The 25,172-nt window shown below is 43.8% G+C and overlaps 1 protein-coding gene across 2 annotated transcripts in view; it reads right to left on the bottom strand.

Annotated features, from left to right (window-relative positions):
• Nucleotides 1-5,442: 5,442 nt before the first annotated feature.
• LOC124777876 overlaps nucleotides 5,443-25,172 on the bottom strand; it is a 46,048-nt gene continuing 26,318 nt past the window's right edge. For both annotated transcript variants that reach the window (XM_047253415.1, XM_047253416.1), the window contains exons 4-5: nucleotides 22,860-23,008; nucleotides 5,443-5,629 (exon numbers count right to left, since the gene is read on the bottom strand). In XM_047253415.1, the coding sequence (XP_047109371.1) occupies nucleotides 5,464-5,629; nucleotides 22,860-23,008 (315 nt within the window). In that variant the 3' untranslated portion in view covers nucleotides 5,443-5,463. The remainder of the gene's footprint in view (nucleotides 5,630-22,859; nucleotides 23,009-25,172) is intronic.

Here is a 25,172-nt window from a genome sequence, read left to right as displayed (position 1 = left end):
CAGTCCAACCAACTACCGAATTTCATATTTGTTAGCATCATGGCTTTGTCATAAAGGGATACGCAACACACGGTACGAGAAGTGTTGATTTCCACTTGAGCTATCGTTGCGAATAACCTAATCGTGGTCTAGTAGTCAACGTCATGCAGCTCGAACCCAGATCTGTGATATCAAACCCAATCTTTTCCTTTCTTTTTTAAGCCGTATTTCGTCTGTCGGCTAACAGCATCAATCTGACAGAAGTTTAGAGTCAGTTTCGTTCATTTTCTATCCAACCATTAACAGTAAAATATTGCGGAAAGATGTCTGTGAAATGGCTCGTGGGTGTCTGCCATAGTAAGACCAATTTCAGCGCCAGTAACCCTGGGTTCGGTGTGGGGCGGTGGAGGGGTGAAGTGGACTCTGGTATTCGTCGTGAGGTTGTGGACCACTGCGGCTGCGGCGGGGACGGAGCCTCTCCGTCGTTTCTAGATCCCCGGTTAACATAATATAACATAATGTTGCATATGATATACTTGTAATAATGTTTCTGCATGCTCCGTGGCGACTTTGTATGGAATGTTGCTATAAACATATTTAACTATGTCTTAGTTTGTTCACAGCTAGTGCCATGACTACTTGCATATTTCTCATTTTTGACGTTATGAGTACCGTCGTTTATGCATTAAAAAACTGAGTCTAAATTTACTACATTGTGTTCTGTTTGAGTATAATGGAAGGGTGAAAGCAGTGAAGGCAATTCGAAACACTTGTCCCCTATATGGAGTGAGTGCTACCGAGAATGTCAAGTTGCACCGTTTCAAATACGATCATTTTGAGATAAATTAATCACCACATTCAGGAAGACAAACAAGCATTCATGGAGGACTTTCTGCAATTTACTACGAGGATCAATGACAGTGCATCAGGTAACTGGCATGTGTGACGATCAATTAAACATCAAGCGACACTTGCCTTCAGTAGTCATATAGAGGTTAAAAGAAAGGAAGGTGGTTTACGGTACGATGTCTCGTTGAAAACGAGATTGATGCGAAGTAGAATCTCGAACTGGAAAGGATGGAGGTCGGTGTCCTTTTAAAGAATGACTGATCCTGGCATTTGCCGTAATGGATTTAATGAGGTCACCGTAAATCTAAATCAGTGCAGCGCACATCCGCCCGGCGGATTAGTGCCGAGGTCCGGTGTGCCGGCCAGCCTGTACATGGTTTTTAAGGCGGTTTTCTATGTGCCTCGGCGAATGCGGGCTGGTTACCTTATTCCACCTCAGTTACACTGTGTCGGCGATTGCTGCTCAAACACTGTCTCCACATACGCGCACACCATAATTACTCTATCACGCAAAACATTTGGGACTACACTGGTCTGGTATGAGACGGTCCCGGGGAAAGGGGGGGGGGGGGGGGGAAGAGGGTCCACTGGGGGCCGAACCACACAATAACCCTGGGTTCGGTGTGGGGCGGCGGTGCGGTGGGATACTGAGGGCTACGGCAGGATTAAGCCTCTCCGTCGTTTCTAGGTCCCCAGTTTAATACACACACATATACATACACACACCCTACCCAAGTCTGTATTATAAACGAACGCAGCCTTTTTGCTGTAACATGAGCAGGCGCTTTTGACGTTCCATTCAAATACTTAACGAAAAATAAGTTAAGGAATACACTCATGATAAACGTATCTACCACAATACATTTCAACTATCTATCAATTGCACCTTAGATCTCACCTTAAGGAAACGTGTATTCTACCAAGATAACTAAGCGAAATGTAAAAGCAAGCAGTTTTGGTGGCAATCTTGCAAACCAACTGCGCGCAAGCAGTATGTCATCCACAGTTTGAGCTCTCGCAAAGTGTACTCAGTGTCTCTCAAATAATATGTGCTGCACGATAGGAATTACGTTCTGCTGATGCTCTTCATTTACATCGCAATGATACACGATTATTCTGTAACTCACAGTTATGTGTTTCTAAAGGGTTCACAAAATCGTTTCAATCTCTCGACTGTTCCAATTACGTACGAAGCTCGAGGAAAAAGAACACCGAAATCTTTATGTGCAAGCTCTAATTTCTCTTATATGCTACAGTTGTAATATCATACTTTGTACGGCGCTGGCAACAAAAACTGTTGCATTCAGAGGAGAAAGATGACTGTTGAAATGTCGTGAAAATAACGTGCCGCAATGAAAAAGCGTTTGTTTCCATACTGTGTCCCCAACTCGCGCCCCATGACCACTTCCCCCGCCACCCTCAAGGAAAAAAAGGAAAACATTCGCGACACTATCTCCCCTACTTCGATATACTACAAAATCAGCTGCCTTGTTACAACGTTTTCGATATCCAGGTAATGATCACACAGTGCTCAGTAATATCCTAGAAGAGATCGAACAACTGTAGTACTGGCAATCTCCTTAGTAGATTTCTTGGATCTTCTAAAGGGTGTATCAATAACCTAACATTTGTTTCACCTTCACCACAAAATTTGATGTGTCGCAGTTACGTTTTTTGTGCTTGTAACACTTAAGACTTTCGTTAGATCGATAACGCTCAGATTTATATTACTTATCGATTTCTCGAAGCTTGACGAAACCTTCTTAGTAATCACGTAGAGAACCTCACACATTTTATTGTTTAGGGTCAATTGTCACGTTTTGCATCCCGTAGATAAATTTTCAACATCATTTTGCAATTCGCTTAGCTCTTCTGAGGAGTTTATTGACGGTAGCATTACCTGTCGCAAATCTAAGAGAAATGTTCTGATTGTCTGCTATAGCAGAAAGTCTACATCACTGTTCTTGCGAAACCACACTCACCACTTCCGTTTCACTAGGTGACGTCCCATCAGTTCCTGTGAACTGTGACCTTTCAGACAGGAAATCACGCACCCAGTCGCACCACTGAGTCGATAGTCCATAGGAAACCAATGTGGTTGGAAGCCGCTTATGAGGAATGATATCAAAACCTTTTTCGAACTCTACAAATACGGAATTAATTTTAAAGCCCCTGTACACAGTTCGTCGTGTGAATAAAGTTCCAGCTGTGCCTTACAACAGTGATGCTTTTCAAAAGCACGCTGGTTTGATGGCAACAGGTAATATATTTCGGGGTGTTTACAACGTAGAGACAAATTATTTGTTCACATGTCCTACTACATTTCGATGTCAATGAAATGGATATGTTTTATAACTCGGTGGATTACGTTTATTGTCTTCCATATATATATATTACGGCGGTCTGTGAAACTTTCCATTGTTCTCCCTCATCATAAATGCCACACAGTCATTTCATTTCGTACTGGAATACTCCTCGAGACGTTGTAGGAAAAGTAATTAAGCCACTGCATCATTGCTACACAAGACACACTCCTGAATTGTTTGACCATTCAAGAAAGACATTGTCTGTAGAAACAAAATCATCCTGCTATGCCTACGTGAGTTTCAAGACAACGTAATGGAACATGTCTGCTGACGCTGTGATAGTATTGTTACTTCCTGGAAAGAGAGAGAATTATCCTGCATGATTTACTTGATATATTCGTGGTATACCAATCAAAGATTCTGAATGAATTCCACTTAAGTGTGTCATTGACATATCAAACACATGTTTACAGTCATAGGAGATTAATTACACACAGCAGTCACAGATAATCTCGTTATCTACATTGCGGAGGGCAATGGCAATGACAAGGCTGCAGTTGGTCGCATGTTCCCTGAGAATATCGACGCGCTGTAAGGACTAAGAAGCACTAACTCTCAGTTCCAAACTCGCGTAAGAGTAACACTAACTTCTCTGTGACAGAGTTACAAACAACTATATCGAACTTAGAACGACAGCTTAATAAATTTTGTCATCATAAGACGTCTCGCTACCTTCAGTAACCAGTAGATATAGACACAAGAAACATAAAATACAGCAGAAATCCTAATGAAAGCACACAAATCTGTAAATGAAATCGTATCACTGGATACTCTGTTAATTGTATTTCATTCCGCAACTACTCTCACAGCCACGCACGCGGCAACCTGCTGATTCTGAGTTAAGCCAAGTATAAAGCACAATCACCAAGATGAAACAAAAACTTATTTTCAAGGTAGTTGATCGATTAGGGGCGAGAAAGGTAAACACATGCGGGCACCAGATCATAATATTTGCGGTATGCATGTTTACCAACGAAACTCTTTGGTGCTGTGTTCTAGGTTGCATTTGTTACTTTGCGACTGCAAGGCATTTCATTTGTTAGTAACAAATGTCAGTTGTGAAGGACGCATCCCTGTGAAGCAATTCATAACACGAAACACTTTGTACCACCAATTGTATATCAATAACAATACTTTTTGTGGACATATACAGGCCATCGTTTAAAATGTTTTTTATGGCGTAACCACTATTTTCTCCTCATGAAGTTACCATACAGTACTTCAAATCGCCAACGGGCTACACTGATTTAGATTTACGATAATCTCCTTAAATCCATTACATCAAATGCGAGGATCAGTCATCCTTGGAAAGGGCACATATGAATTTCTTCCCCATCCTTTACAGCTCGAGATTCTGCTTCGGATCTAATCTCGTTTTCGACGAGACATCGTATCATAATCGTCCCTCCTTTCGTTTAACCTCTATACGACTACTGAAGGCAAGTGCCGCATGAAGGTTAACTGCTCGTCACACTTACCTGTGATCGGATGCACTATCGTTGATCCTAGTAGCAAATCCCAAAAACGCCCTGCATCAATGCCTGTTTGTCTTCCTGAATATGGTGATTAATTTATCTCAATATCACAGTATTTGAAATGATACAACTTGACATTCTCGATAGCACCCACTCCACACAGGGCACAAGTGTTTCGAATTCTCTTATCACAAATTTTAGGCTCCGTTTTCCAATGCGTAAACGACGGTACTAATCACGTCAAAAGTGAGAAATATCTAATTGTCACGGGACTAGCTATACTACAAACTTGAACAAAATAAGACCATAGTTAAATATGCTTATAGCAACATGCCATACAAATTCGCCACGGGTTCCTCGAAACTGGTGTTCCAGGTGTTAATTGTATCACGTGGATTTTTGCGAAGAGTGCTTGTCAGTATTGTGCCATAAGAACTACAAACGAATGTAATGAAAGGAGGCAGCGAAATCTTTGCCAGTACCTAGCTTACTACTTTCGTCGAACACCAATGATGTCGCCAACTATAACATCCCAAGCCGCTTAGTGGATCTCCATCAACAGAGTCACATGGACAGGTTTGGAGTAACTAAGGACGACGGACTTTAGTTGTCTTGACACGAAAAGGTGGCGATAATATTATTTTACACCAGCAGCATTAATATCGATCGGACGTATGACTGAGGTATCAGTGTCTTGACGTTGTTGGATAACAATTTATGAATATTTTTTATTAAATAATGTTATATAACAGACAATACACAGTAAACTAACTAAATGTTTCACAGAAATGAGATTACTGTCCACTCGGTTTCTTGTCCATCTTCTGCTGGGCAGCGACTCTGGTACCTTCTATCGCCGCCGCCAGCGGAGACACGCGAGCTGATCTCGTCAGTGCTGCCAACCACAGGAACAGCCGGTTCTGCAGACTGCGGTGCCTTCTGCGGCCGCTCTCAGCCACCCTGTGGAAACGTGAACATCTCATCATGGACGAATAGTTCAGAAGAAACTGCAGGCTTTCTTGAAAACCTTTTTCTCCGGAATAAATCTTTCACTTCACACCTTGACGCAAGTTACTGACTTTTGAAAAATGTTTGCCACACTTTGACACGATTCCAGACCGATGCTCTTACCAAGGAAATACCTCCATCAAATCTTGAGTCTACCAGTATTGGACTTGCACAACGTCGTGGATCACTCCTAGGATATCCCACTGGATATTATTTTTACTCATTTCCTTGTGTTGCTAAGATAGCTATAAATTTCAGTTGGAAATGGAAATGCCGTGTGGCTAGGGCCTCCTGTCGTGTAGACTGTTCGCCTGGTGCAAGCCTTTCGAGTTGACGCCACTTTGGCGACTTGCGTGTCGATAGCGATGAAACGATGATAAGGACAACACAACAGCCGTGAATCGAACCCGGGCCGTTAGGTATGACATTCCGTCGCGCTGACCACTCAGCTACCATGGGCGGACTAATTGGAGCTCTTCGATTGGCATTGTTTTGCTGAAGACATAGGTATTCTTGAGTGCTGTAGGTGGTGGCGTGAGATTTCCGACCTTGGACTTCGCGACCCATAACTTCAACATGGTGTTTACGATAACAGATACACTAGAGAAGAATTTTACGAATGGGACGTGAATCGGTAAATTTGGTATATATGTACGGACAAATGACTCATCACAATTTCGGAAAAGTTGGACGATTCATTTAAGAGATAGAGCTTCAGAAATTAAACAAGTTATTAAAGCGTTGGTCCAATTCTGACCATTCTACAAGCTGTTACTCGGCTTGGCATTGATTGATAGAGTTGCTGGTCATCGTCCTGAGTGATTTTGTGCCAAATTCTGCCCAACTGGAGCTTTAGATCGTCAACATCAAGAATTTGTTCAAATGGCTCTGAGCACTATGGGACTAAACTTCTGAGGTCATCAGTCCCCTAGAACTTAGAACTACTTAAACCTAACTTACCTAAGGACACCACAGACATCCATGCCCGAGGCAGGATTCGAACCTGCGACCGTAGCGGTCGCGCGGTTCCAGACTGAAGTGCCTAGAACCGCTCGACCACATCGGCCGGCAATTGGTTTGGGGACCCTTCCCATAACGCTCCAAATGTTATTAATTGAGGGGAGACCCGGCTATCTTGTTGATCATGGTAGGGCTTGGTAAGCACGGAGATAAGAAGAAGAAACTCTCACCGTGTGCGAATGGACATTATCTTGCTGCAATGGAAGCCCAGGATGGCTTGCCATGAATAGCAAGAAACGGAGCGTAGAATATCGTTGACGTACCACTGCCTGTAAGTGCGTCACGGATACTGACGATCTAACGCGTCAGTGGGACAGAATTAGGCACCATATCGCTCAGGAGGGCATGCGACAACTATCATTCAACGTCAAGCCGAATAAGAGCCAGAGGTAGACCAACGCGTTATTAAATTGCTCGATTTGTGAAACTCTTTCTCTTTAATACAGCATCCAATTTTTCTGAAATTGTAATCATATGTATGTATTTACATCTATGTCACAATTATCAATTTCCGTCTCATTCTGATAATTCCTTCGCGGTGGTGCTTTCTTTTTTCTTAGATTGTATTTTAGCCGTGGGTTTTCCGCCGTCAAAGGAAGCAACAACAGTGGGGCAGACTCTGCAGACTGTCGAGTAAAAAGAATATCGCTTCACATTTTATCCAGCCGTAGGACTGGCTAAGCACACAGTACATAGGCATGTTTAATTTATATATTTTTTTAATTTTAACATTTTATTTTTAATATTTACCTTTTTTCTACAGCGGTAGTGCAACAAATGATGAAACTTCTTATTTTATGAATTTTAGTTTCGCACGCAATTCTGTAAGAAAGCTAAAGATTTAAATGAGCATCGTAATTCCCCGTGACGCTGTATATTGTTATAACACCTTTTAACCTTTTGTCAACATCTGTGTCATTTTTCTTCTTTTTTTAAGAGACAGGGCGATAGAATCTTTTTTAATTTAAAATATAGCATTTACTGCCTACTCCTCCAGCTTATCAGAAAATATATATTCCGATTTCTTTGATTTATTGGGGAATTTAGTATCCCACGCCAGCCTTAGATAACATTCGTGTTCCTGTGCCGATGGTTAAAAATATTCTATTGTCATATGGTATATAAGGATGCTCCAACCATTGATTTAGTATATAGTCTATGAATTTCATGACCCCGCCTCCACTGGCCAATTCCTCCATTATTACTATCCACTTTTCATGGTCACTGGTGGAAGATGTGCCACTGCAACAGGTATGCGGCGCAGCAACTCGACTACTACTCTATCCCTGTATTCCTCTGTTAAGCAAAGTTCTCACTTTTTCTTCCAAAAACATTGATTGATGTGAAAACTGCAACCAAAAGGGATCTTTCGGGGAATGTTGTTCTCAAACCTTTAATTGTACTCATTTCAAAGTCTAGCACTGCAGTTTTCGGTGACGACCTAGGCATCTTACTTTTCAATCCAGAAAGAAGTATTTCATATGTATTTTGACTTCTGTCTGGGAGCAAAGCAAATAAAACAGGAACTAACATCGTCTCTTCCTGCGTTGTTCTGATGTCAGCGTGTGTGGTATACAGTTGTTTGAAGTGTTTCGAACTACTGTCAGATTTCCCGTCCATGAGAACCGTTCCTGTTTCTCCGCTTTTTTCAGAATCGAACACCAGGATTCTTTTGTCAGGAACAGAACCGTTGTCGATTTTCAAGAAGCTATTGCCTTCAATTAACTTCAAACGCTCTGCGCCAAAGTTCTGGGTCATCTAATAGCTTCCTTCTTGCTGTACACATTGCAGTCTTGAAGTTATCACAATTTGGAATATCTGCTACGAAATCTTAAACTTTATCTTTAAAAATCTTGAAACTGCTCTTTAAAACTCTAGAAAACGTGCTCTGTTTTTTCTTCGTGAACTGTCTTTCTGCAGTTATGAATTTGTTTCTTTTTCTGCGTGTCTCCTTCGTCAGGTGGGCGAGAAAGTTTCTGTTCAGTTATGATTCTGCCATTTGCAGTTTTTATACGGCGTCAGCATTTATTCCTTTCGGAATTCACACACAGCCAGTCCGTGTACTCGTCACTTTTTCTGTCCACCTGGTATCGGTGACTATCCTTGGGCTGATACTCGTTCCCTTTCGTTGTTGTAATTGGTTCCGTTACTCAAAGTGTATGGAACTCAAGTGGCTTAGGCCTAGATACTGTACGAAATTAAGGCTGTCGACGAGGGCACTGCCTGATTGAAAGTAAGACCACATCCGCTGCTGATGAACGACTGGCATAAATCAGCAGTGGGGCAGACTCTGGCGCAATTGACCGTCAGCCTCTCGCAGGAGGAATTCGCAAATCTGTTAAGTCAAACTTTCTAATCATGTTCTTCCACCTTGGAGTAGATATAGGACCTCTCCGTTTACCTTTAATGCGTGGATAATCGCGAAGAGCAGCAGCACTTTTGCTGTTGTGTTGACAAAACAGCTCTACGAGTAAAGCCCTGCCCACATTGTCCAGACTACGTTTGTCTGCAACTGTAATACACACTGATGCTTGTGTTTCGACCCGACGCCACCTACCAGTATTGGCGCCTAACGGTAAGCCACGACACTAGCATTACTAACAGTGCAAAGCCTGTAGCACAGCCTCTGAACATCATTTCTATGAAGCTGACTGCCCGTACTGCAAATAGTTTTGCGTCTGCTCTGGATCAAGTAGTGAACGTTTAATTACAACTACCCTGCACTCGTACCCTATCTGAAGTGTTGGTCTCTCGTTAACTCGTGTGAGAATTGGAGGTGCTTCGAGTGTCCAACGGCGACGTTCCAGCTCCCTTGTTAATCTGCGTGCACTGCGACATACAGTGGGGAAAGGTAGAGCTCGCCAAAATAACGTCGCATTGGCATAGAAACGCGTTCTCATCTCTAGTGTTGAGCGATCCCAGCCAGTTGTTCTGGTGCGGGGGCTGTCTCTGTTGATTGTCGCTTGCCGACCTGCACACATCAAGCGCTCTCGTTGCTATATCTTTACTACATAGCATAGTACCGCGGTCTTCGAGCACCATAGACGCAGGGACGTTCTTCATCATCAGTCATGTGTGACTATATGCAATACCATTAATTTTTTGTAGGAAAAGGCAAACGTGGAAATAAGTCTCACTAAGAACTATGCTTGAGAGGCTTACAGAAACAGTTAGCTCCTCCAATCGCTCAGTAAAAACAATAAAGAAGGAAGTGTGAAAAATAGCTAAAAGTACTTTCCAAGGTTTCACTATTTCGGAATAATGTAAAAGGAGAACTTTTTTTTAGATAATATGGCTAATCAGTCTACAAGAGAAGTGTCGCATGATGTCCAAGTGGCATTTTCTTTATCTTACTTTGTTAGTACGTAACAAGCAATATTGTCCGCTAAGCTACATATTTTATCTCTTTGTTTTGTGAAATTTCTTTCTGGTAGCACACAGTCTATCTTGTTTTGCTCTGGTTGATCCGTCGTTTATTCTTTTTCGGTACTCTATGCAGAAACTGTTAGCTTCGAATGTTTATATCTGTCCAGTTATTGGTGGTACTGACATAACCTGTTGATACCTGTAATACCTTACAAGTTTTACAAAATGTACATTTGTGCCAAGATAGGTAGAAATCTAACATTTGGGCATAGGTTTTAGGTGCACAACAGCACCTTCAATTCCGTGTTGCGGATGCTCACAACAGAGGCCTCACCACACAACCCCACCATTGCCACAGCAATGCGGCAAGCTATTTTGAGCACCCTGTATGTGTGGGGCCGCAGCGTGTGTATCCCACAAGAACCATGTGGTTCTGCTCGGTGTTACTGTTCACCATTTATTATTTTCCAGCGTTGATTTGCGACACGGTGTTACGACTGTTCGTTGTTACAATCCACTATATGCGATGTTGACCTTTGTCATCAACATGTTTCTGGTTCCAGATGGTAGCGCCTTTCCCGGAACGAAGGTACTCTCTGTATGCCGTTGTCATAGTGGTGCGCGATAAGCCCATTTCCGGCACGACCTCTGAGACTGTCTCTTGCATCGGGCATACAAGTTGTGGCAGCGTTCGTATGCACTGAAGTCATTCACATTGTTCATCCCGTGCTTCAACGTCCCATCGACGGCCAGTACAAGCTCTGGTGTGTTCTTAGTCTTTTGCCTCTCCCGTTCCTTCTATGGGGTCGACATTGTTGCATGGGCTGAGGCGGTACGTGACCAGATGCCGTTCCCGAAGCCATCATTTCCTCCTGGAAAAAATTTGTGTTCACCGTATGTCTGTGTCTAGAGTAATCATTTTTCACGTGTAAGAACATTTTCTAAATGTATGGGTAGCTTTTGTCTGAAGCGGGGCGTGGATCCCAGCCCAGTATTTGCCTACATGGATTTGTGAAACCGCCTAAAATCTACAGACAGGCTCGGTACAAAGTATGAAACGTAGAGTAACTTGCAAGTATCTCACAAGGGGAGGTCACGACATTTGAAACACGGATTTACTGCAAACTTCGCACACTCGTAGTACTCCATGAGGACAACAAAATGTGTAAGCAGTAGCGCGTACTTCTCAAGTGTTATTGAGAAAATCGCAAGATAATTTCGGTCGTCAAATATATACCTGTGCGTGGCCATTTTACCATGAAGCTGTGGCAGCCGAGTGGTTAGCATTCAAGCCCGGTAATCGCTGGACCGATGAGTCGAGTCCCGTTCGTAAGTTTTTTTTTATTTCTAACACCGTAATTTTCTTTACTATTTATATTACAATTGATATAATGGGAAAAATACGTGTAATCGGATGACCTCTTATTACATTTACAGTGTTATTTGGCAGTCTACAAATTTTTATTATCACAAATAATACAGTCTGACTTCGGCGGTGCTACGGCACGGACGTCTGTTTACGTCCCTGCCGGAGAAGTTCGCGTTCGCGCAGTTGTTTACCTCTTCGGCGTACTCGTGCGTTTAGACGACTCGATATAGAAAGGCACATGCATACCGAAAGTCGACTCTCAAGATTAGTTTTTCGAATGAATATGCGAGACCGAAAGCCTACGAAATAGAAAGGTTCCTACGAGACGAAGTTAAACTTGACTACAACGAACTTATCGGAATCCACCTCTCCATAGTGAGCAGTGTCGTTTACGTCAAGCTGATTAACGATGCAGTATGTGACAGAATCATCCGAGATACTAAACATGGACTCAAATTTCGTCACTTTGATGGACATGTTGGAGAAGTAACTATTGATCACGCAGGACTGGGCTTACGAAACATACGTATTTTCGAACTTCCCTTCGAGGTTCCGTCTGACTTGGTCGTTGACGCCTTACGCCCGTATGGAAGAGTGCTTAGCCACGTTGAGGAAAAATGGTCCAACTTCACGACTTACCCCGTTCTCAATGGGGTGCGTCAAATCAGAATAGAACTGACACAACATGTACCCTCGTACTTGTTCATCGGCGGATGCAGAGCTATAGTCATCGACGATGGACAACCCAAAACATGCTCAGGCTGCGGGAAAGAGGGCCACGTCCGTTCCGAATGTATGCAGCGGAGGATAGTGCAAGTTCCAAACGGCGAACCCGTACCTCCGTCCACGTTGACGCCGCTGCCACTACCGTATGCGGACGCATTGCGAACAGATCCCATCCCGAAGAATGACCAGCTACAGAATCCTGACAGTTTACGGCAACCGACTGCAGCAGAGACCGCCTCCAGAGACGAAACGACGCACACCTCTGCCGCTCCGGCGCCACGACGCCCTTAACCGAGCGGAAAGGATCGGTTGGAGGTATGGAAATTGATCCCGCGGTTGTGCCGACAGCTGCTTTCGTCCCTGAGCACCGGGAGTCACTTCCGCACTCGGATACGGAGGCGCACACGCGCAAACAACGATCGCCGAAGCGCCACAAGAAACGACGGCTAGCGCCGTCGGATACCTGCTTACTGCAGTCCACGTCAGATGGACATGGTTGTAACGTCGATACAGTGCATCCGGTTGCGCAAAGGGAGGTTCTACCTCCCACACAGCAGTACGACGCGAATCATGCTAGACAGGGTTTGAATACAGACACACCGGACGGAAAGCCGACGGAATGAGTCCCTCCACCTTCCGCAGCAACGCACCGCCTTCGGTCAGCCCGGCCGGAGAGACACGACGGGAGCTGGACATCCAGCACAGGAACTGGGCCGACGAATCCGATACTGACCCACACACCGACGACGCACCCGCAATGGCGAGTGCTGCGTCCACCGGATGTTAACCGCGCAGAAGATGCAGACTGCCGCACAGACAGCATGTCGCCGAGCAGCGGCACACAAATTAACGTAAGCGTTCATGTGCGCTTTACGCACTGAGGAACACCGGCAGGCATATCGAACAGCCTCTATTAATATTAATACGATCAGAACGACTGTCAAATTGCAATTATTACGAGACATGTTGCATGCGTCAGACGTCGATATCGTTCTGCTGCAAGAAGTACGTGTTGAGAGCTTCCCCGACCTCTATGAGTACGATACGTACATTACACCTACTACCGACGGCGGCAGCGGAACAGCGATACAGCTACGTAGCGGCATAAGTAGCCGAGGACGTGGTGTACCTGCCGTCAGCGCGTGGTCTGGCGATCACAGTGCTGGGAGTATGGGTCGTTAACATTTACGCACCGTCGGCGCGACCGATCCCGATTTTACGCAGAGGAGATTGCAACACTATTCTTAGGTCGGTATGAACATGTCTTATTTGGAGGCGACTTCAACTGCGTGCTCGCACCAAAAGATCAACATCCACGTTATACTTCATGCCCGGAGCTGCGGCAACTTATACAGGACATGAATCTCATTGATACATGGGAGAAGATACATGGCGACAGACGTGGATGCACCTACGCCACGAGTCACTCTACAAGTCGTCTCGATCGCATTTACGTAACACGTCGTCTCGAACCTGCGATCCTCGATGCGGAATTGTGGCCTGTCGTCTTTTCAGATCACGGTCTCCCTGAGTCGTCAACAAGTGTGGAGGAGTCGCAGTGTTTGGAAACTGAATACAGCACACCTCAGGGAACCTGAGTGCAGACGCTTAGTCGAAGACACTTGGCACGTGTGTGAACGACGCCTCCCGACATATCCGACGACGTTGCAGTGGCGGCTGGAATGCGTTAAGCCTGCATTGCGCCGAGCGTTAATTGCATACGGAAGAGAGCAGATGATGTGGAGGCGACACACGACGGAATTTTATTTCACGATGCTCAGCGAACTTTCTGTACAAGCACCTTCACAGGAGCGTCGTGCCGGTATAAAACGAGCACAGGCCTAAATAATTTCCATAACGCGCCGCCGTCTGGAGGGTGTCGCAATCCGTGCAAGGGCCTTTGACAGAATCCGTAGAGAATCACCGTCGATGTATCACGTTATCAGAGAAAAACAACGTAGCCGCAGAACCATAATACAGACGGTCGTACTGCCAGATGGTCGCCGCATGACAACGCAAAAAGATATTGCCAACGCTTTCGCGGAACACTACGGTCATCTCTATGAAGAAGCGGAACACGATCAGGCAGCCTTTCATGAGGTCCGACGAACGCTCTCCGCGTGTCTCGACGAGTCGGCCAACCTGGAGTTCACAGGTGAAATCACAGTTGACGACGTAATTGAAGCGATTGATAAGGGATCGTCGCACAAATCGCCGGGGCCCGACGGGTTTCCGTTAGAGTTCTATCGTACATTTAAAGATCTCATGATTCCACGATGGACTACCATGTACTGCGAATTGATGTCTCTCAACGTGCCTCTTCCACCCTCCTTCGTGGAAGGAATGATCATCCCCATCCACAAACCATCTGGCGTCACAGGGATACAGGCCTACCGGCCACTGACCCTTCTTAATTGCGACTACACGATCTACGCCAGGATACTTGCAGCACGCTTTAAACGCGTAATACGCCAAGTGATTTCACTCGACCAAACCCAGCTAGGAGGAGATAGCAATATTCAAACGGCACTCAGCGACTACCGCGATGTTATCGCACTGGCATCAACATGTCGTCTCCGGGGTGTATTGGTATCGATAGACTTCGATCGCGCATTTGACAGGCTGAGTCATGCTTATCTCACGGACGTGATGACGAAAATGAAGTTTCCGGAAAGTTTTGCCACCGTCGTCATGAGAGTACTCCACGGTGCCGCATCCAAAGTGCTCATCAATGGACGCTTGGTGGGGCCCATCACCATCTCACGATCGGTCAGACAAGGGTGCCCGCTGTCAACGATATTGAATGCCATCGCTGTCGAGCCGCTGCTCTGCGGGCTCCGGAATCGACTCCAAGGAATGACGATAAGGCACAACAAGTTTATATGCCGAACATACGCAGATGACCTAGTGTTTTTAGCACGATCTGGCGACGAGGCAAGAGCGGCCTTGCATTGGATTAATTTGTATTGTATGGCTACGGGAAGTCGCCTGAACATGGCAAAGTCGGGAGCGATGAACATTGGTAGAGGACTCCCGACAGGAAGTGTAGCACCGTTACAGCCGATCAACAAGATGAAATGCCTAGGAATTATCTTCACTACAGACGTTCGACGCACGGCGGCACTGAGTTACAGACATCTTCTGTTACAGACATCTTCTGCAAACAATTCGTGCGAGCGTCCGAAGTCACAGGTTAATGGCACTGGATATGATACAATGGGTCACCTATGCCAACACTTATCTAGCCTCTCGCATCCCCCACCTGGCACAAGTTCTTCCTATGCCGGTGGTGTTGGCCCGCCGAATCCTGGCGGCACCAGGATATTTTGTGAGCACAGGTCTGCTTTTTAAGGTAGGATACGAAACCCTCACCCTTCCTCGTAGTCGTGGAGGTCTTGGACTAGTCCACGTACGCGACCGAGCAGTGGCTATTTATGTAACCACAATGATAAAGATGTGGACACGACACCAGACAAGTCTGACGGGCACCTTGATAAACGAACTCGCTCCACCTTCTCGTTCGGCTCCGGTAGCGGTGGCTCACATCTCAACATCGCTTGCCCATATGCGAACCTTTTTTGTGGAACACAGTTATGTACATATGGAACTACCGACTACCAGGACGGCAACGGCACGTGATATATATCACATCTTGGCTCGACGACAGCCGAATAATGCCGTAGAGCGCCGCCAACCAACAGTTACGTGGTCAGTGGTATGGCGTACAGTGCACCACCCACACCTTGATACGTGAACGCGCGCACTTTGGTATCAGGTGGTAAATGGGAAATACGTGACTCGATCCAGGTTGCATACAATTCATATGGCGGACGAGCCACTGTGTCAACAGTGCAATGTTACAGACACAGAGAAGCATCGCCTGATATGCGGACCTTCGGCGGACGTGTGGTGTTTGGTCAAAAAAATGATCGCCTTCCTCCTTCGGGTGGGGCCGCAAACAATAGAACCACGCACACTACTTCTCCCAGATAGGACATATTATCCCCGAACAAAGACAAACGCAGTGACCTGGATTCGAGGTTTGACTGTGCATTATCTTTTCCGAGACGGCAGTAAGAATGTGCTTCACTTCTGGGCCTTACTACAGGAACATCACGCACAGCTTATGAGACATCCGAGATATCGAACATATTACGCAAATTTTTTAGGGAGTGCCTTGCTTGATTCCCCACCCAGTTGGGGTGTCCCGAGTAGGATAATGTAATTATTGCCTATAAGTATCAGAACAAGAAAGGACCAGGACGGTGTAGAGGATCCACAAACACACGTGAAGACGTACCCGACACCAACGCGAGGTATGATGGGATAAGCGAGGTACGCGCCTAAAAGAGGAACGTAGACCGTTATTGTTTTGTACTGACAGAAGCAGGATTTTTTTTCACTATTATGTAAAAAAAAGTCCACTTATTTACGTTTCCCAGAAAAATTTTATTTTATAAAGTCATCGTCTTATATATTTTTAAAAAAATGCTAGAAGCATACGTGTGATCGGATGACCTTTTATTACATTTACAGTGTTATTTGGCAGTCTACAAATTTTTATTATCACAAATAATACAGTCTGACTTCGGCGGTGCTACGGCACGGACGTCTGTTTACGTCCCTGCCGGAGAAGTTCGCGCTCGCGCAGTTGTTTACCTCTTCGGCGTACTCGTGCGTTTAGACGACTCGATATAGAAAGGCACATGCATACCGAAAGTCGACTCTCAAGATTAGTTTTTCGAATGAATATGCGAGACCGAAAGCCTACGAAATAGAAAGGTTCCTACGAGACGAAGTTAAACTTGACTACAACGAACTTATCGGAATCCACCTCTCCATAGTGAGCAGTGTCGTTTACGTCAAGCTGATTAACGATGCAGTATGTGACAGAATCATCCGAGATACTAAACATGGACTCAAATTTCGTCACTCTGATGGACATGTTGGAGAAGTAACTATTGATCACGCAGGACTGGGCTTACGAAACATACGTATTTTCGAACTTCCGTTCGAGGTTCCGTCTGACTTGGTCGTTGACGCCTTACGCCCGTATGGAAGAGTGCTTAGCCACGTTGAGGAAAAATGGTCCAACTTCACGACTTACCCCGTTCTCAATGGGGTGCGTCAAATCAGAATAGAACTGACACAACATGTACCCTCGTACTTGTTCATCGGCGGATGCAGAGCTATAGTCATCTACGATGGACAACCCAAAACATGCTCAGGCTGCGGGAAAGAGGGCCACGTCCGTTCCGAATGTATGCAGCGGAGGATAGTGCAAGTTCCAAACGGCGAATTATTTGGCAGTCTACAAATTTTTATTATCACAAATAATATAATATTCATAATTATCGACTTGTAAACGACCAAACGCATAAAGTGATACTGAAAATGTATGCTTGTCCGTGTCTTCAAAATTGCTCGTATTTAATCGAAAGAGAATCAGAAATTGCTTCTCGTCAAGACGCTATGAAAATACAGTCGATACTGCATGACCAATTGTCAGCGCCGATATTTAAGGAAACGCTGCGTTATGCATTGTTTACTTCCAGATTATCGTCTGAAAGAGAGATTTTGAAAATGTTAGCGGGGTTTGTTTTTCCAAGGAAAACCTCAAAAGACCTTGCGTACGTGGAAAAATATAATTTATTCAGCTGGTGTCGTTTAACTTTGTTTTCCATGTTTATACGAAAAATACCATCCTGAAACTTGTACTCGTAACGTCGAAAGCGACGATTAATTGTACATCTTTCGAAAGCAGTCTGTGCCGGTCAAAACTTGGAGGTAACAAGTCGTTTAGGGCTCCTTCCAGGTATAAGGGATTTCTCAAATCACGGACAGGCATACATTTTCAGTATCACTTTATGCGTTTGGTCGTTTACTAGTCGATAGTTATGAATATTATATTATTTGTGACGATAAAAATTTTTAGACTGCCAAATAAAATTGTAAATTTAATAAAAGTTTATCCGATTACACGTATTTTTCCCATTATATCAATTGTAATATAAATAGTAAAGAAAATTACTGTGTTAGAAATTTAAAAAAAGCTGACGAACGGGATTGGATCCATCACTCCAGTGACTACGGGGCTTGAACGCTAACCACTTTTTTTTTTTCGTTATGGTTCGTTGTATTTGATCGTAGCGGACGTCACATGACATCCGTTGAAGTTCGTTGTTGATCCTTTCACTCAGTTTTTTTTTTTTTTTTTTTTTTTTTTTTTTTTTTTTTTTTTTTTTTTTTTTTTTTTTTTTTTTACAGAGGCGTGTTAGCTCTCTGACCGAACACGCTGAGCTACCGTGCCGGCGTGATTATGAAATGATGATGAAAGACACACAACACCCAGTCATCTCGAGGCAGAGAAAAAAATTAACTAGTGAAGGAATGTGATCACTATATGAATAAGGCGGTGGCGTAATACTAAGGAGTGGGTTGGGTTGTTTTGGGAAGGAGACCAGACAGCGAGGTCATCGGTCTCATCGGATTAGGGAAGAAAGTCGGCCGTGCCCTTTGAAAGGAACCATCGCAGCATTCACCTGGAGCGATTTAGGGAAATAACGGGATACCTAAATCAGGATGGCCGGTCGCGGGATTGAACCGTCGTCGTCCCGAATGCGAGTCCAGTGTCTAAACTCTGCGCCACCTCGCTCGGTGACCACTCGGCTGCCGCCGCTTCGTGGTAAAAATGGCCACGTACAGGTATATATTTGACGACCGAGATTATCTTGCGATTTCCTCAATAACGCTTGAGAAGTACGCGCTGCTGCTTACACATTATGTTGTCCTCATGGAGTACTACGAGTGTGCGAAGTTTGCAGTAAATCCGCGTTCCAGACGTCGTGACCTCCTCTTGTCAGATCTTCAACTAAATTACCACTTTGATAAACTGTTGCAGAGTAGTGCAGACAAAGTGTGTTCTTCGGCAAAAGACATCTACTGATATCAAATACAGGCCACAATTTGAGAAACATGGATGATAACGTACGTTCATGGTATGCCATTGTATGGACGTGAGTCTGAACAGTGGGAAAAACGGAAAAGTAGAGAATTGAAGAAGCAGAGATGTTTTACAGGCAGATGCTGAAAATGAACCATACTGACAAGAAATGAGGACGTTATCCACAGAATCGGAGAGGAAAAAAATGTATTGAAAACACCACTTTCATGGCACTAGAGAGCATAGAAGGCCAAAAATTGTAGGAGGAAGCTCATTGGAATATATATAAAAATATTTCGTTGTAATTGCTTCTCTGAAATTCTGAAATGTTGAGACATGTCACAAGAGAGGAAACTGGTGGGATGAATCAAACCAGTCAAGGACTGATGATCTCCTCCATTCTCTGCCCCCCCCCCCCCCAACACACACACAAAAGTTGCATGATTATTTGGTGTGCCGCCATACCGTGGAACTATGTGGGAAAGGAGAAAGCAGTCGGGTGTTCAAAAGGCCAGATTGATGTGCGCTAATTCATTTCTGCTCTGGCTAATAAGAAAATAGTCTTGTCTTACGAAATCTGTTTTGAATTTTTTTCACTGGTATTCAGTCATCTGTACAAAAACTCATTCTACAGAATTTCAGCCGCCGTTCTGAACCGTAAGTAACTCAAAATTAATTATGAAGTACGACATTTTTCAATGGGTTTCCGCGCATGAAATTACCTGGCATGGAGCCTGAATTCTCCCGTTGCACGGACGGGGTACTCTCGTGTCGGTGTTGCCAAGCGATGCGTGCGCGTAATCATCGATTGAAAGCGATAGAAACTTAATTCGACACTCATTGGGAAATACAAAGTATGTTTTATCCATAGCGTTCTCTCCAATTTGTTGTGGAATATACACAAATGACTGTAGTATCTCCTACACGTCAAAATTAATTTTATATGTCGTAAATAGGGATAAAAGTAGGTCTGTGTAGCAATCCCGTGACTGGACTATTGGCGGACTACAGGTGGAGTGCAACCTTGCTTCGCCAGGGCGCTAAGAGGGGGAAGGTGTCGAGACCATAGTCCTAGCCGTCTTTTACCCCCAGGAAAAATTCCCGGTACTCATTTGAATGCAAGATGTCTGGACCTGGAGGGAGCTGGAACGAAGAAAAATGTCCACTCCTATCCAGGATTAAACGTGGTTCTTCCAGGGCCAGAGTCTACTGCTTTACCAGCTCGACCAACACGCCCAGATTTCTTGTAATTATCGCAAGGAAATTAAATATTGATACAATGCTCCAACCGTATATTACTCGTACTCCACAAATACAAATTAATGAGGATATTAACTGCCCTTCGTTCATTCAATACCCCAGCGCTCTTTCTTAGATAAGAAAATATTAGTTCATTATTTTCTTTCGGAGAGAGCTGTACGTCAAATGTGTCACTGTCAGTAGCAAATTTTTCATGAAAATAATTATCTTCAGTTCCTTACGGCAGTGAACTTGCACTCCGTCTTATCGAGTTTTTAAGTCATTACTAACCACCTACTTAAACTATTTAAACGTTCGTTTAAAAACTCAACTAGAATTTCACACGTCACAATCTTCACGACTGTTTCCTGTTGACGGAATCAGTTGGTATCTGTTGTACTCTTCCACAGCAAGTAGCTAAACATTTATGTGATTCCCCCTGGCCTTTGCGGTGGAACAGAATGTATAGAATAATTTTTGGAACCCGAATTACGTTTATTACGATGTGTTCGCAAACTTTTACCAGAAAGTAAACGAAAGAGCTGCAAAAAATTAATGTTAACTTCTGTTTTTAACAAAGCCTTGATTAAAAACTTCAATTGTCGCTGCACCATGACAAAACGGCCATATTTCCCCAATCATGGGCGCTATGCTATGTACAGGGTGCGTCAAAAAAATGTATACACACTTTGAACTGTCACAGACAATTTATTTCCCGTTCTACAAGGTTAAATATCTGTGAGGAAGTAATGTTATGTTTCTTCAACAAGTGGCACCAGTGACAAGGAAGTAACTGCAACATGGCGGACGTGCGTTTGAGCTTTGAAGCGCGGAAGCAGATAATTAAGTGGTACTGGAAGTTTGAGAATGTAGCTGCGGTTCGAAGACAGTGCAGAAGTGAGTATGGTACAGAACCACCTTCAAGGTTAACAATTACACGTCTACGAGACAAATTCGAAATTCATGGAACAGTGTGTGCAGTTCATAAAGGTCAATCAGGGCGACCTCGTACAGCTACAAGTGATGATTCCACAATTGCGGTCTTGGAACTGTTTCAGCGTTCGCCTCAAAAATCTTCAAGGCAAGCGGCACGTGAGAGTAATGTAAGTGCTAGTAGTGTGCTACGCATTCTGAAGAAAGGCAAGTTTCGTGTGTACATTCCAAGGCTGGTGCAACAGCTAAGTGACGACGATCCAGATCGAAGGTTAGAATTTTGTGAATGGGTTCAGGAGATGGTGAGACGTGAACCGGGATTTATGGGTAGCATAATTTGGTCGGATGAAGCCCAGTTCAAACTCCATGGAACCGTCAATAGGAACAATTGTATGTACTAGGCTGAAGATAATCCTCACATTACAGTTGAAAAGGCTGTGAATTTGCGCCGGCCGGAGTGACCGTGCGGTTCTAGGCGCTACAGTCTGGAGCCGAGCCACCGCTACGGTCGCAGGTTCGAATCCTGCCTCGGGCATGGATGTGTGTGATGTCCTTAGGTTAGTTAGGTTTAATTAGTTCTAAGTTCTAGGCGACTAATGACCTCAGAAGTTAAGTCGCATAGTGCTCAGAGCCATTTTTGTGAATTTGCCTGGTGTAAATGTGTGGTGTGGTTTGTCTGCAAGGGGACTCATTGGGTCTTTCCGCTTTGAAGGTACTGTTACTGGAGAAACGTACCTAACAATGCTTGCTGACTCCATATTCTTTGCCATTCGTGGATTATACGGTAATGATGAGTTTTGTTTACAACAAGATGGCGCCCCGCCGCACTATCATAGGGACGTATAAGCATACCTGGATCACAATGTGCCAGGTCAGTGGATAGGACGCAAGGGATCAATCGAGTTTCCTGCACGCTCTCCAGAAGTCACGCCACTGGATTTCTTCTTATGGGCACAGTAAAAGATGAGGTGTACAAACGTAAACCACGTAACCTGGACACACTTTGGAATGAGATTCAGGCTGCGTGCGCAGAAATCTCATTGAACACTTTGGTACTATGTACGGGACCAGTGGTGACTCGTACTCAGAAATGTATTGATGCTGAAGGCCACCAGTTTGAACACTAATCACATTTACAAAGTACATTTATTTTTCGAATTGGACTTTAAGCTTTCCATTTACAGAAATTTAACATTGTAGAACGGGAAATAAATTTTCTATGACGCTTCAAATTGCGTATACATTTTTTGACGCACCCTGTGTAAAAACGAATAGTGAATCCAGGGGTATCCATCTTTAGTTACAAGCACCAAGCCAGGAATATGCGATCTTGTGATTTTTTTAGCCGACTTCCGGGATGTATCGGCAGCTGAAATTTGGCATGGGGATTTTAAGTGACGCTAACTACGAGTCGTAAAAAAATCATGGCGAATTTCGACATGATAAGTCCTATAGTCTCCTTGTACGTAAGGTACCCCATCTGAAGCCCTAGGGCTACAGACGTCACACTATATGAGCGAGTCTGTAACTTCGCTATGTGCAATAACCATCTTGTCTAGTGGAAGGATTCACTGCGAATCGCTAACCTGCGCAGCACGACGCTGCTCTCGTGTTCCCTGGCGTGGGACCGCAGCACGGCGTCGATGACCGCAGCCGCTGTGAAGACGTCCAGCGTGTCGGCTGCGGCTGCCCCCTTCACAGACGCCAGGGCGTCCCTCAGCGCTTCCTCCGGCATCTGCAACAGCCAGCAGACACCACGAGGAACTCCCCTGCACGACGTTTCCCTTGGGTTTTATTCTAAAATTTTCATTGTCTCAATTAGGTTTTTGCCTTGCTGTAAATATCTGACTTATATTAAGCCAATTTACGAGAGCAACTATTTGACCCAGTCGACCACTTTTATTCTTGTGTCTAGTGCAGCGCCCCTAGCGTATTATTCCTGTACTGCAAGGGGAGCTTACGAACTGCTCTTCCCTCTTCATACTAAAGCAGTACGATGCAGATCTCATAAAAACTCAAAAATCTTCCTTGAAAGTTAGAAAACTTCCGTGACTCGTGAAGTACAAAATATTACGAGAGTGGTCAGTACGCAGCTATGTCCACCCTCACCCCCCACCCCCAGCTGGAAATCTTTTAAATTCTTTTTATCATCACGTTCTTATTTGGTCTTTTTCTCGTCTGGCTGTCTGTTCAGTAGAAATTCTGCAGTTGATTTTAGCCTTCATAGTGAGCTAGAGACTTGAAATTTTTTTAAAAAGTCAGAATTAGATTACAATGCAATATTAACTCCCTTCCTGTGTGGTGTGTGGTGGAGGGTGGTGTGTGTACCAATTCCACTTCCCTCTTTTCCTGTTCCAGTCGTGAATGAGTCATGGGAAGAACGACTACCGTGTGAGCTCGAATGTCGCTCATTTTTACCTTCACGGTCTTTTCGCAAGATATACGTAGAAGGAAGCAAAATATTAGCTGTGTCATGTGAAGTGAACTCCGCTGTTATCTCATCAAGATGTTTGAAATCGATTGAAAAATTTCACGCACGAGACTAATAATCAGAAAATAATTATTGAAATTAAAATGAATTTTAATATACCAAGTTTTTAAGCCCCATACAGATTCCTAATCCCACTGTAGGTGGCCCTGAAAATTTGTGATCATGAATTTTTAATAGTCAAGAAAATATTTTTTAAATTTAAAACGAAAAACATGGGGGACATGTATCTTAACTTATGCCTGATAGTCCACTTCCTTATTAATACACTACTTAACTACTAAGGCATCAATAGTTCCTCTCCTTACTATTCTCTGTTGCATGTCACCACGTTTTTCGTTTTAAATATTAGAAATATTTCCATAGCTGTTAAAATCACTATTATAAATTTATATGGGGACACCAGTCTGTATGGTGCTAGTAGAAATTATTTTGTGCCAATCAACCCAATTTAAAAATTGGTAAATTAAAAATCAATGTATTTAAAACTTACATTTATTTTTAAACAGAAATGTTAACAAATATTGATTTATATTTTAGTACAATTGTCAATACAATAATATTAAATAAAATACCTTTTTATTTCTACTGATTTAACTGTATTAGTATGTATATATTTTTTTAATAATAAGGCATTTTTCATGTTTGTGTCAAATTTTAATTTACTTTCATCTAATTGGTAATTAAAAATAGAAACCATATTACCTTTTATTAAAAAGTACGGTACCATATCATTTAACTGACATTAAAATTTGATAATAAATATAAAATTTAAATAAAAGTTTAAAAAACTGGCACTTACAAGAACTGAACCGGAGACCTTGTGATTATCAGACACTGACACTAGGTGACCCTTGTAATCATATAGAAAAATTTTGTACTTACCAACACTCTGAAATTTTCTTTTCTCCAAAAACGACGTTTTTCTGGTTAGTGTTTTATTCAAATGGCAAGTCCGTAAGATACCCTTGTGAAACTGGCTTGCCACAAGTGTATGTTATCACAAGACGGCGCTAAAATCGCATGTCTGCAGAGAGTGCGAGCTGTGCGATTTGGCACCCACATTTTTTAGTGAAGAACGATTCATATTGGACGTCGGTAGAAAGAAAGGGAACGACACCGTCAGATGGTGTTTTGCTCACACTAGACAAAACGTCAATATAACGTTACATCACTTAGTCCGGTACTGAATGGTGAAAGGAAAGGTTATGGGGGTCTGTCCGCCTTACTAAAAGCCGGAATACAAAATGGTTCAAATGGCTCTGAGCACTATGGGACTCAACATCTGAGGTCATCAGTCCCCTAGAACTTAGAACTACTTAAACCTATCTAACCTAAGGACATCACCCACATCCAGGCCCGAGGCAGGATTCGAACCTGCGGCCGTAGCGGTCACGCGGTTCCAGACTGA

The sequence above is a fragment of the Schistocerca piceifrons genome, chromosome 2 (assembly GCF_021461385.2).
Source record: "Schistocerca piceifrons isolate TAMUIC-IGC-003096 chromosome 2, iqSchPice1.1, whole genome shotgun sequence".
In the NCBI taxonomy this organism is placed as follows: Eukaryota; Metazoa; Arthropoda; class Insecta; order Orthoptera; family Acrididae; genus Schistocerca; species Schistocerca piceifrons.
This window is presented reverse-complemented; position numbering and strand designations above follow the sequence as displayed.